Genomic DNA, 14,236 nt, shown 5'->3' with positions numbered 1-14,236 from the left:
GATGGTAGCTAGGCGCCCCGCTGCAAACTGCTAGCTACAGGAGCTCCTTGGCTACAGTGCCTGTCCCCGCCCACCCGTCCCAACGCAGGACAGCTCAGCTCAACTCATTGCTTTTTTCTTTCTTTTTTTTTTTTTTTTTTTTTTTTTTTTGGCCTACGGGCCAGAATTTGAAAGCAATGCGAAGGTGGAAGGGAGCCACGATACAAAAATTATATAAAAATTGGGGCGGGTCAAAGGAGCTACAGTTGCGGAAGAGAATTAGTTGCCAAAATTTCGGCTCAAAGTTTGGAAAACTGAGTGCGTTTTTCTCAGTCGGCAGAGGAGTAGGAAATGCCCCAGGAGAGGGACGCTTTCAAACGTCTGTTGGTTCTGGAAGATGGGCATTATGGAGCTTTTCTCACCAATAGTAATCGCCGTCCTGGGAAGCTGTGTTCTTTTCTTATTCTCTCGGTGGAAGAATTTGCGTGGACCGCCGTGCATCCAGGGATGGATTCCCTGGATTGGAGCTGGATTTGAGTTTGGGAAAGCCCCTCTTGAATTTATAGAAAAAGCAAGAATCAAGGTATGTAGCTGTGCCAGGGAGTATGGAGGGGGAAAGCATTTTCTTTTTAAATTTTTCTTTTGTTAAGCGCAGTGTTGGAACAGTAGACACACACATACTTTCCGGCAATTGAGCCTCTTCTATTTCTCTACTAATGATCCCCAGCTATGTCCTAAGCAAGGGATCTAGAAATGAAGTGAAGGACAACACAGCTTGTTGGAAGTAGAGATGTCTTTTGACTGTTAGTAAATTCCTGGCAGTCAATTTTTTTTTATTAGCATGCAGATATAAGCTTGTAATATTTGGGGTGGGGAGAGAAGAGTTTCTATGACTTTTGGTTTGTGAAAATAAGTAATAAGTTTCTACCACAAGTAGAGGTAATGCTCTGGTTTTCTAAAACTTGTTTTACAACAGTTGATCTTTACAGATTCAAGGCTGGCCATATCTACCCCCTACACTAGTTTTATGGGTGAGTCCCTACCTTCCATACACTGGAAGAGATGCAACTATAAGGGTTTTTGTCCTTAAAGCAGCTATTGAATGTTGAGCATGTTAGAAAAGACACTTTTACTGACCTTTTAATTTTTATTCGTATTTCAGCCGCCAAGATCTTACTGTATTTGTGGTTGGGAGGATGGCTTGGTGGATGAAGGGCTTTCTGCAACAAGCATGAGAGCCCAACTTCAGTCCCCAACCCTTACATTTAAGGGGTTGGATGGGCCAAAAGCATGGGGCACCAGAGATGACTCACTGTTAAGATCTCATTCATACTGCTCCTGCAGAGGACCCACGATCTGTTCCTAGCACCCTTGCTGGGTTGGATCACAATCACCTATAACTCTAGCTTCCAGTGATTTGAAGCCTCAGGCCTCCAAGGGCACACGCATATATCTGTGTACAGAGACGCGCATACACATAAACAAAAGGAATCTTAATGAAAAACAAGGAAGCCAGTGTGGCTAAATGCACCTCAAATTCCAGTGCAGGGGCGGCAGAGTCAGGAGAATGCATGGAGCGCCTTCACCAGTCAGTCTAGCTCAACCACCAAGCTCCAGGTTCAGTGACACAACTTGTCTCAAAAATAAGGTGGAGGGCCGGCAAGATGGCTCACTGGGTAATGGTGCCTGCTTGCACGTCTGACATCTTGAGATAGATCCCTAGAACCCACATGGGGGAAGGGGAAAGGCAACTCGCTCAGGTTGTTCTCAGACCTCTACATGGGCACTGTGATATGTGCATGCCCATAGACATGCAAACAGAATGTATGAATAATATTTTGTTATTTCCTTATCATTAAGTATTCCTCTCTCTCTCTCTCTCTCTCTCTCTCTCTTTCTTTCTCTCTCTCTCTCTCTCTCTCTCTCTGTGTGTGTGTGTGTGTGTGTGTGTGTCCATGCAGGAAGAAACACACAAACTTTAACAATTGACGCCAGAGCATTTTCCTAATTCACTTCTCCACTACATTTGGTTGGAGCTCATCCCTCCAGCTAGACTGGCTGTCTAGCAAGCCTCTGGGACCTGCTTGTCTCTGCTCCTCAGTGCTAGAGAGTTAGAGATGTGAACTTCTATGCCTGGCTTTTCTGTGGGTGCTGTGAATTTGAACTCTGATTCTCAAGTCTGCACAGTAAGCACTTTGTCCACTGAGCCATCTCCAGTCTTTAATGGCTGTGTTTCATCAAATAAGGGTAGGATATTTTACTTAAATCCCGATAGTTGGGGCTGTATAGGTTACTGCCAACTGCTTTTCATTGTTTCAACCAATAACTCAATAGATATTCTTATGTGTGTTTGTGTGGGTGTAAAGTTGTACATTTGCAACATATTTGACTATTTCATTAGGATAAACTCCAAAGATAGATTTGCCTGAGGGGGAATGCACAATTAAATTTTTTATGATTGTATTGTGTCATTGCACTTCTTTGAAAAAGATGTAATATGTACTTTTAATCTATGTCTTAGCATGTTGATTTGCTGAATATTAAATTCTGGACTGTACTGGATACTATAATTATGTGAAACCTTTACTAGTTTGATACATGAAAGATGAAAAGGGATCATTCCTAAAATAATATTTCTTTGTTTCCCACAGCCTCTCATGGGCATGCAAGTTTAGTAATTTTTAAGGAATATTTGACAAGCTTATCTCAGATCAAATATGTGTGACGGCTCTGTAGTTTTCTAGGTTAAATGAAAAAATAAGAGGCAACTATTATGTTATGTGACACAGTGCATGTGTATATGGGAAAGAGAGAGAGAGAGAGAGAGAGAGAGAGAGAGAGAGAGAGAGGTGTCTTTCTCTTGTACTATGGCTCCTTTGTTGGATGTTTGAATCCTAGAAGGTAATTTTAAGACCCACTCCTTAACCAACACAAACAAATGAAACACAGAAGGAAAAACAAACCAAGCCAAAGGTTTCTGCTTCTTTGTTTTTACAAGTTCTTACTGTTCTCATGGTAGCCTAGCTGGCCTTGAACTTAGAGTCCCCATGCCTGAGGACTCAGCCTTCTGGGAATAGGGATTCTGGTGTGCAGGGCCACACCTTGTTCCCAGTCAGCCTTCCCAGGCTACTTTCACATCAGTTGCTTTCTCAGGCCAGTCAAGAAAAACTCTATTGTGGATGTACAAAACTTTTTACAGCCTCTTTGCATGCTTGTGCTGTCATAAGTCTTAGCATTAGAAGGATATTTTGGAAAAGGATGTGATCTGCCTTTTGACAGTATCTGCAGTCAGTCCTAATTGGGCACTTTGATGGGCAGTTGCATTTATCGGAGAAACTGTATGGGAAACATATGGCTTGTTGGACCTTCAAGAAAGGACTGCCAGAAATCCATGGTGAGCATCCCTTCAGGTCCCTGAAGAAGACAGAGAAAACTACTGCAAAAGTCTTCCCTGTAGTTTAATTTAATCTTTGAATGGATTAGGTATTAATATTATTCAGCATCTTAAAATATTAACTCTTAGGAAAGGCTTGGAAGATGGCTCAGTCAGTAAAGTGCCAGATGTGCAGACATGAGATCCTGGCACACACCTGTGATCTCAGGTGGAGGAAAGCAGATCAGTGGGGTTTGGAGGCCACTCTAGCCAGTCCCTGAGTCCGAGGTTCAGGAAGAGAGACTGTCTCAAGAAATCAGATGAGAGCCAAGGAGGAAAACACTACTGTTGACCTCTGGCCTCTACTTGTGTGCCACGGACCAGCCCAGTCAGGCTCCCTGCATCCGCGGCAAAATCAGAGGTTTGGATGTCAGGAAGGCACAGTTTCAGGCGAATGACAGTCAGAGACGACACCGAGATGGCTTTGACCCTGCTGTAATTTTACTGAAGTCAGGCTAATAATTTTATAGTAATTACATAAGGAAACACCTTAAAGTTGGCATATTTCCCAGAACACTTAGATTTTTACCAAGAATACAAAGTTTACATTTTAACTCAAATTGCAGTCAAACATAAAGCAGTGCCCACAAGAAATCTTGGCCTGAGAACTTTTTGATCAAAGCAAACAAAGGAAAAGAAACCTCAAATATAGTTTTATTATTGCTAACCAATGAAGAGGAAAGTCAGGAGCTAAGTCAGATGCCTGCCAAAATCTTTCTCTGTATTAAAATCTAAACACACCTTTGTCAACCATCCTCCCATATGTCTTGCTAAATATTTACGATCCTCCCTAGAAACAAGATGCTCAAGGGGGGCAAGCTCGAGCCAGCTGTACTTCTCATGCTATTTTTTCCTAAGAAGGAGCCCATTATTTTTTCACTATTCTTATAATGCTTTTAATACTAAATCTAATTTATTACTTCTCTTAAAACTACTTTTCTTCCGCTCTATTCTTGTTAAAGCTTTTGGTAATCTATCAAAAATATATTTCCTTGAATAGTTAATTGTGCTGTTTCAGGAATCATAGAGAAAGATCAAAAAACTCATTAATCCAGCCCCACAACCGCAACCGAAAAAGTGTAGAGACTCTAGAATGGGTCTTTTTAACTTAGGTGGTCGGGGAGACCTGCCATTGACCTCCAGGGAGCGAATTTCCAAAGAAAGCGTGTCTCCCACCCTGTAGCACAATCTATTGATATGCCACACTGGCGATACTGGAGTGGGTGTAGCACTTGTGCACAGCTCTACACACATGTACACACAAACATGTAGACACAACTGTAGAGAAAAATGCTTTTGATTCTGTCTCCACTCCAACTAAATTCTCAACCCTCATTCCCAAGCCCTGTATTTCTATTCCTCAGACCTGTCACCAGTAGCTGGAAATAGTGTTCCCTGTGGTTGGCAGTGCAGGCTGAGAAATCCTGGGTACCTAGGTAGGGCTTTAGTCTGGCATACCCCAGTATTCCAAGTCCCCCACTGAAAAAAAGAATTTCAGTGACGCAGGATGAAGTAAAAGGTAGCGAGGCAGTGTTTTCTCAATCAACAAATGAAGCAGAATAAATACTAATAAATAATAAAGCAGAAAAGACACACTTGAGGGGAGCCAGGTGTGGGCTTAGGAAAGGAACCATCTGTATGTGGCATGAGGCTTTAAAGTGGCAGGATCTGCAGCTGCAGTGGTTGGTGTTGGATTCAGGGTGGAAGCCAAGACTTAAAATGCAAGCTCTATTTTCTGCCCGAGCACACTGAGGCAGCCCATTAGGGATCTGAATCTTGTCCTTGAGGGTAGATTATACAACATTTTCAAAGGATGGGAACAGAGCAGGGTGGGCTGTTGTATTGACCAGTCATATTTTGACACAGGGTGTTGAGCAAGGAAGTAAACATGGGTGCCTAGGTTTTTCTAGGTCATTTGGTTTCAGGACCTAGACTCAGCTTTTTGCAATCACCTCCTCTCTTGGACTTTGTCCTGGAATTTAGAATGATAAGGAAACAAAGGAGTGAACAACACATTTATAACCTGTGTGCCTTAGTTTAGATAAGAGGTAATATCAACTTCCCTTTTTACATCTTTGCTGGTTAACAGACAAACTTAAAAACACATGAAGAAGCAGAATAAGAGTTGGGTATCTGGGACTGGGAATACAAACTCATTTTGACTCTGCCAGCAAGATAGAACTTGTTCCTGAGATGGCTGGACCCAGAAAACTATCTCCTAACAGTGGGAGATTTGGCTGATATGGCTGGTACAGTTTAGTTTTCTTACCCATAAAATTGTGGCTTTGTAGAAGAAACTTTGATTGTTCAATGAGGGAGCTTTGGAGATAAGGTCAGAAGGAGGCTGGATTGAAGGTACAGGCCATTAGGCATATTAAGCAATCTGGTTGGGATCTTTTTCAGAAACTTGGGATTCATATATGTGAATTCAGAAAGGCTGCATGCGGGTACTGCCTGTGGCTGCACACAAGTGGGAGCTGCATATGTGTGGTTAAACATGCGATAGTCCTTATAGTCATTCAAACATATGAACAAATAGGTTTGTTCTGTATTTGCCAAGAGCCCCAAAATGCCAGTTAAAACTATCAGAGATCTAGCTGGGTGGTGATGGTTGCATGCCTTTAATTGAAGCATTTGGGAGACAGAGGCAGACTGGCCTCTGAATTTGAAGCCAGCCTGGTCTAAAAAGCTAGTTCTATGACAGCATGTGTATACAAAGAAACCCTGTCTTGAAAAACCATAATAATAATAATAATAATAATAATAATAATAATAATAAAGTGAAATAAAATAAAACATCAGAGATCCTAAGGGAAAGCTATGCAGTGGTTGTATACTGGAAAAGCCCACATAGTAAAGATGTTAGTTGTGTCCAAATTGAAATCCAGGAATTCTTTCAAATTCTCTGAAAGCTTTGTTTCAGATTCTGTGAACATTATTCTAAAATTTAGGTGGAAAGCCCAAAGGAATGGGATCCCTAAAACAGGTTTGGGGGAAGGAGGAACAATGACAAAACAACAACCAACAACAAAAACAGGAGAAATTGTTACCCTCAAGTTTCAATGCATAATATTCATCAAGACTATGGTGCTGATAGAAGAGTAAACACAGAGATGGATGGAACAGAATAGAGAATTTGGAAAACCATCCACGCACGTATGCGCACTGACTTGAGACAGAGACACAGAAACAAGTCAATGGGGTAAGGACAGCCTTTTCAAATGTTGGTGAAACAGTTCCATGCTCATGAGCCAGGAGGAAAGAAAAACCCAACAATTCAAAACAAAATAGGAACCTTGTAGTGAAAGTTTTGGTTTCTTTAAGAACTCAGTTAAATTATGTAAATATGTTTTTGTTTTAATCCCAAGAGTGGGATTTTAGTTTGGGCTTTAGTTTGCCACAGCTGATGATTGTTTCATGGGGGGGGGGGGGTGCAGGCAGGGTCTTTACTAGCTGTTAAGGGACTGCCTCTGCAGCATGGAGAGGGACATGATCTAGGCCCAGGAAAAGAAGGTGTGACAGCTTGGAGAGACCATAGATGGATGATGTGGCAGCTTGGAGAGACACTGGAGAGAAGCTTCAAGGTGCAGCAAGTGGGAGGAGATAGACTGAGGAGACTACTTGCTGCTTTTGCTGTTGAGGGAGATTAATATTGAACAAAAAGAACTCATTGACCCTTGTTGTTGTTATATAATATTTACTATTGACTTATCTTTTAGTTAAACAGTGGTTATTCCTAAACAGCTGTATAACCAAATCACCACACAGAGACTAGGATTTATTTAATTAACCTAGGGCACAATGCTGGGCAATAGTTACTCCATCCTAAACCTCCAAGCCCACATAGTTTCCTACCATTCAGATTTCAGCCATTATACTTTCTTTTAGTGATATCTTAGGTCTAGTTCATTTCTCCACGTGGTTCCAAGACCTATCCTGCAGATTCTCCTCCTCGCCTCCCTCTTGCTTTCTTCATCCTCCTGCCACTCTGGACAGTATGTTTACACAACTTGAGACAGGATCACAATACAATGTCTGGATTGAAACCAGATAGTGGGGTAGAGAAATCAGCATTTCAATGAACAAGGGTAAATTGTATACATTCCAAAAGAACATCATACCAACAGACCCTAAAGAGCCAGGAGAAGTAAAAATAGTTTACACCCTGTCTCTCCACTAACCTTTCTCTCTTATCTAGGGTTAAGGGGTAGAGGCTTAACTATCCCAAATAAAATAGTGTTAAAACCAAGATAAACAGAACCTCAACCTTACATCTTAGACAAAAAAAAAAAAAAAAAAAAAAAAAAAAAAGAATTCAAAATAGATCCCAGTCTTAACCAGAAAAATAAACAACAACGAAAGGCCCACCAAGGGACCTAACTACCTGGAGGTTTGCAAAGGAGACTCTGAGGCCAGAATGCTGCAATTAACAAGAGGTTTATTTACACCAGCGCGCCGGAGCTAACTCCACATTCAGGCTAGAGTTATTAGTAACTCTCGGTAGCCTCTGGTTTTTAAAGGGGTAGATGAGGAGGTTACAGGCCCGACTTCATGGGAGTGGATATAAGGTCTATTGTGGACACTAGGTCCAGTCAGGTAGATATCTGGGGGATATCTGTTCTTTCCTGATATGTGCAGATTCAGCTACTGTTAAAGGTGGGGGAAAAGATTAGTACATTCTGTGGTCAGACTAGGCCATTGTTAGAAGTGGGAAAAGCAACTTGCTCATCCTGTGGTTTCTCTGAGGGGCTACGTGCCTTTAGTCAAAAGGTTAGGGGCTATTCGGGAGGGGAATTAGGACCATCTGGACCCACTGCTATTTCCTTCTGCAACCTGGTAGAGGTCTCCTTATCTCCATCCGTGCAGGCGGCTAGGGTCAGGAGGGGCTGTTACATTCTCCTGTTCTCTGGAAGAGTACTGAAAGAATTAAAAAATATAGATTATATAAGGCCAGTCTGGTTCTTTCAACAAAATGTGCGAAAAGAAGAGAATTTCACCGTCATGTTGATCTAGGAAATAATTCTTGGATTGGCACTCAAAGTGCAGTTCATAAAAGGAAGAGGTGGTAAGCTGAACTCCATCAAAATCAAGAACATCTCCCTGTGACAGAACTCACAAAGAGGACAAAGAGAAAAGCTTCAGAGTGGGATGAAACATGTGCAAGTCCCATACCCTACAGAGGACCAGTGTGAAGACCAGTGCGTAGGAAGAACTATGGACACGCAAAATTACAGTCCAGCAAGAAAGTGGATGAGCGCAGACACGTCCACGATGAGGATTTCCAGCTGGCAGAGGCACAAGGACAGTGATGGTGACAGCTGCTGGTAAAGAGAAAATGAGCTGCTCCCATCTGCTGGAGAGGCCTAACAGTCCAACCACTGCTGGGGGCAAAACAAAAACAAAAACAAAAACAACTGTGTCAGCAGCTTATGAGCAGAACGTGCAGCTAATCACGTGACTCCCACAGAAACAGAAACTCAGGTGTATACTGTAACCTGGCCACAGCTTGATCCATAACCCCTTTTACAATACCTGAATCAGGGCCTGAATGTCCTTCAGCAAATGTTCTTTTGTGTTCCGTGGACTCCTGCCTGGAGAATTATAGAGGTGAAGCCTTGACAACACACAGAATCTGGATGACTCTGGAGAGTGGCTATAACGGGAAAAGCTACTCCCAGGGGTTCGTATGCAGCCTGACTCAGTTTATAGAGGATCTTGATGTTCAGTTACAGAATGAGGTAGATGAGAGGTCGCTAAAAGTTAATGGGGGGCTCAGGGTAAGAAAAGAGCTGGTGTCATTATAGAAGGGTGACAGGGCAGGACTTGGTGGTGGGGGGTATCTTGGCTGCATCCATGCCTGTAGCCTGGATGTTTTCTAAGCTATTAATACTAAACACAAGAGAGTAGTGCAGAGATTTCTGCACTAGTTCTTATTCCTACCTGTTTGTGTATATCACACATCACACACTGGATTTAAAAAGTGTCTGAGCACTCCTTTAAAACTTACCTGTTCTTTTAAACAGCGCTAGCTTGAGTCACCAGTCGTGTTAGTGGCTCACTGTGTTTGAACCTGGTCACTACTTGAAGCCCCTGACTAGCCATGTTACACAAGGCCACTTTCCTAATAGAAAGTTAAGAACACACATTTAAACAGAGCCTTCCTAGTAAGAGGCTCCACTTTCTTTTAAGTATTGACTAGGAAACAATGGTAGGCAGGTAATATTGGGAGGCAGTGTTGACGTCTGGGTCATGGATGTGAGAAAAGAGACTCCTTTTGTTTTTGTTTTGTCTTTTCTGGTGTGTGTGTGTGTGTGTGTGTGTGTGTGTGTGTGGTGTTTTAGTCATTCTTGAGCCTACGGTTTGTCTACTAACACCCAACAGTCTTATCAAGACTATAACGAGTGTCATTCTCATGATTAGTGTGGAAACGAGTAACACAGAAGTAGTGATGGGCGTAAATGATGTCTTTAGATACTTATGAGACTTGAAAGGGGATGTAAATGTGTGATGGGCTGTTTTCATGGTGTGCGGGTTGTTGCCAACATTTGTAATGGATGCTAACGCATAATTAGAACTCTCTGAAATTGGCATCTGTTTCCTCCATTAAGGTCATAAACTCTGTTCTAGTTTCCTTTCTGTTGCAGTGATAAAACACTGACCAACAGCAATTTAGGGGACGAATGTCTTGTACTTCCAGATCACAGTCCATGATTGAGGAACTCACAGGTGGAAACTATGGAGGAACACCGATTGCACGCTGATGTTTATCTTATACAGTTTAGGACCAGCTGACCAGGGAGTGGCGCCACCCACAATTGTCAGGGCCTTCCTACATGAGTGAAAAATTAGACAGCCTCCTCCAGCCAGCATGCCCACAGGCCTCATGATCTTAGCAGTCTGCACTGAGGCTCAGTTGCCTTGGCTGGGTCAAGTTCCACGGTTGAGGCTAACTAGGTCAGACTCCCGGAAGTCAAACCTCGTGCAGAAAGACTGTATAGTTTGTGAAGTCCGATCTCTGATGCCAGGAAAAGAGGAGGGTCACAGGAATCCAGGAAGACAAGAGAATGCTGGGAGTCCTAGATAGACAAGACACGGATTATGTCCAAGCAAACAGGCTACTCGGCACGCAGATACTGCCAGACACCCCAGCAAACGCTAGAACACGTAAATGTGTGATGGCTCATGTAGGCAGGAACACATACAGAATAGCACACAGGTTGGAGGTAGGCACACAGACCTACATAGGGTCTGGCATAAGGCAAAATATGACTTTGCCTGTAACTCCTACAAAGGTGACAATTTACCTGAAATGGTTATATAGCAGACTACATTATTGCTTGCTTTTGGGTTCTCTGAACATCTAGTATCAGTCAATTTTTGCTGACTTGTAGCCTCCTTATGCCTAGTATTGGCCTTCTTGGCCCAGGCTTGGTATCCATGTCAGCACTGTGATGTCTAAACATGAGCAGGTCTTCTGTTGCCATAAGCTTTGGATGCTTCTCTTGAACAGGGTTGAACTGTAAGTTGCTTAGAAATTTTTTCATGTCTTGAGTATATGATCCAAATATCACTATGGTGATATATATATATATATATTCTAATAGTTTGTTACTTTCTAATAATCAAGAAAGGAAGCTATAATACATCTCTTATTATGTACATTTTAAGACAGAATGAGTTATGATTCATACAATTTTAAATGTGGGCCAAAACAGAATTTCTAGTAACTACCAGATATAATTATATTTTCAACTCTAGGCCATTACTTAATCATGGTGTTCTTTATTTTATTTTATTTGAAAGAGAGATAGATGAGAGAGAGAGTGGTGTCCATGTGTGCTCCTGCATGGATGTGCACATGTGTGCAGGTGCTTGTGGAGGCCAGAAGAGGGCATCAGATCCCCTTGAGCTATATATAGATGACTGTTGAACTGTCTAGGCTCTAGAAGCTGAACTCAGGTCCTCTTTAAGGACAGTACACTCTTAGTCAAAGTGCCTGGAAGAAAACTGTGTTTTATGTAACCCATGATTTAGAAATGATTATTAATATATCTCTGCTTTTTGTGCTTTATTCTAGTATGGACCAATATTTACCATCTTTGCTATGGGAAAGCGAATGACCTTTATTACGGAAGAAGAGGGAATTGATGTGTTTCTGAAATCTAAACATGTAGATTTTGAACGGGCTGTAGAAAGTACTGTCTATCATGCAGGTAACTAATATTCTTAGATAGATCCTTTAAGGCATAACCTTGAAACCAAAGAGTAATTTTAAGTAAAATTACGTCCCCAGTCCTCTATTGAGAATAGCAAAGGGCAGTTATTTTGTATGTAAAGTAGGGATAGAAGCGGGGGGTGGGGGGGAGTATATGTGATAAACTGGGTCATTGAAAAAAATATTGGCAGCGTAATATGCGTAGGTTTCATTCAGACAAGCCCAGGAAGCCAGGCTTCCCTCAGTGGTGCATTGCAGAGACTATTTGTACTTTCTAGTGTGTTACAGCACCTACATGTTATTAGCTAAAGCCTTCTGCTGTGCACAGTGTCCCACAGGGTTCAGCTCTTGGCTTGACTATACTCTGCTTCCCCAGAGTAGAATTCCTCTGCTTAATCAACAGGTCGTTATTATGGCTGCTCTTGATAGTGCCCACAGGGTCCGTAAGGCTAGCTGGGCTCATTTCTCCTGTCTTACAGTCCCCATCTGTCTTTGAGCCTGCTTGCTATTGCTGGAGAATGTGCTCCTGGCGTGGCTGTGTCTTGGTTTCTCCCCAGGATGAAAATTTCAGTGCATTCTCCCCAGAATGTCTGCCCTAGCTTCTTCTTGCTCCAAAGGTGTCCTTTTTCTTCTTCCTTTCTTCCTTTCTATTTATTTTATTTTATTTTATTTTATTTTATTTTATTTTATTTTATTTTATTTTATTTTATTTTATTTTATTTTTGAGTCCTGTAATGCTATAATCAGACATGTATTTCTTGTCATTAAGACAAAAATCTGTGAAAAACCTCTCTGATTAAAAGTGTAACTAAATTTTCCTTGAAAGATCACAGCATATTGGCTGAATTCACTGCTCTCTAGGGTTTGGTGATAAATGAGCTATGGAGCTCCTGACTGATTAATATAAATATTTTGAAGGCCACTTTTTTTTTTAAATATGATAACATACTTCTTTAGTACTAATGTGCTAGAAGCACGGGGATATTATCAGAATGGTCATCCAGGTCTCCCCTGTGGCTTTTCATATTTGATCATTTCTATTGAATAGATACAGTCTATTAACATTTACTCTTGAGCCAACTTCTCTTTCCTATCAAGCGTTCCACTACCATGATCAGGAAATATAAATTTAATTTGAATTAATTTATACAAAATAAAACCTGAACAAAGCAGAATCATAAAATAAAAATTATTTTTAGAAGATGCTTCAAAGACAATCAAACTAGAAACACTAGATAAACGTGTTTTAGAAAGTAATCTTAAAAAAATAAATCAAAACCTTACCCCCTGCGCTAGCCTACTCAAGCTGATATTGTAGAAGCAAGAGGAATACTTCTATAAAGAAGTATTTTATAGTGAGGTCAAGGTTATCCTGCTGGAAGAAATATTCAAGAAGATACCTAAAAGGAGAAATTTGGGGATTTTGGGGTATGTGCAGAAATGAGGGTTTGGGTCAGAGGGTAGCGAATGCTCTAAGTATAAAAAACAGCATTCAGCATGCTGATAGTTTCAAGATAAAATGTATGCATTTTAAAATATTTCCCCCATAAATTGCGTCCTGACTACAGTCTCCCCTCCCTCCCCTCCTCTCAGTCTCTCATCAAACCTCGAACCTCTCCTCACTGCCCAACTCACCTCTACTCCTCCTCCATTTCCCCCCAGAAAAGGGCAGGCCTTCCATGGATAACAACCAAACATGGCATAGCAGATTGCAGAAGACTAGGCACCCCCGCCCCCATGTTAAGGCTTGACAAAGCAACTCAGTGTGAGGAACAGGGTCCCAAAATGAGGCAAAAAGAGTTAGAAACAGCCCCTGCTCCCACTAGTTAGGAGTTCACAAGAACACCAAGCTACACAACCATAACACAGATGCAAAGGGCTTACATCAAACACGTGCAGGCTCCCTGATTATCTGTGAGCCCCACGAGAGCCCAGGTTAGTTGATTCTGTGGGTTGTCCTTGAACCCTCTGGCTCCTACAGTTCTTCCTTCCCCTCTTTGGCAGGATTCCCTGAGCTCTGCTCAAAGTTTGGCAGTGGGTTTCTGCATCTGTTTCCATCAGTTACTGGGTGAAGCCTCTCTGGTGACAATTGTGCTAGGCACCAATCTATGAGGATAGCAGGATATCATTAGGCATCATTTCATTGACTTTTTAAAATAATTAACTAATTGTTATTATTTTTTAATGTATGAGTGCTCTATCTGCAGGCCATAAGAAGGCATCAGATCCTTTTATAGATGGTTGTAGTCACCATGTGGGTGCTGGGAGTTGAACTCAGGACATCTGGAAGAGCAACCAGGGCTCTTAACTGCTGAGCCATTGCACAAGTCCCGCCTTTTTTTTTTTTTTAATTTATTTTTAATTTTTTTATTTTTTTATTTTTTGGTCATGTTTGGTTCTGTCCTAGGTCTTTGGCCTATCCAGCCTCTGGTTCCTGGCCCTCCAGGCAGTGTCAGGTGTGGGCTCCCTCCTATGGCATGGGTCTAATGCTGGACCAGTCATTGGCTGGTCACTCCCACAATTTCTGCACCGCCTTTACCCTAGCACATCTTGCAAGCTGGACAAATTGTAGGTTGGAGGTTTTGTGGCTGCCTCAGCATTCCAGTTCC

The 14,236-nt window shown here is 41.8% G+C and overlaps 1 protein-coding gene across 2 annotated transcripts in view; it reads left to right on the top strand.

The window, feature by feature from the left end:
* Positions 1-131: 131 nt before the first annotated feature.
* Positions 132-14,236, top strand: part of LOC110552112 (24-hydroxycholesterol 7-alpha-hydroxylase) — a 79,044-nt gene continuing 64,939 nt past the window's right edge. Inside the window, exons 1-2 of one of the 2 annotated variants that reach the window (XM_021643191.2) lie at positions 132-562; positions 11,490-11,625. In XM_021643191.2, the coding sequence (XP_021498866.1) occupies positions 377-562; positions 11,490-11,625 (322 nt within the window). In that variant the 5' untranslated portion in view covers positions 132-376. The remainder of the gene's footprint in view (positions 563-11,489; positions 11,626-14,236) is intronic. The other variant, XM_060369687.1, reaches the window with a different exon arrangement.

This window comes from Meriones unguiculatus, chromosome 16 (genome assembly GCF_030254825.1).
Source record: "Meriones unguiculatus strain TT.TT164.6M chromosome 16, Bangor_MerUng_6.1, whole genome shotgun sequence".
Taxonomy (NCBI): Eukaryota; Metazoa; Chordata; class Mammalia; order Rodentia; family Muridae; genus Meriones; species Meriones unguiculatus.
Note: the sequence above shows the minus strand (reverse complement) of the source record. Positions and strands in the feature narration are given on the sequence as shown.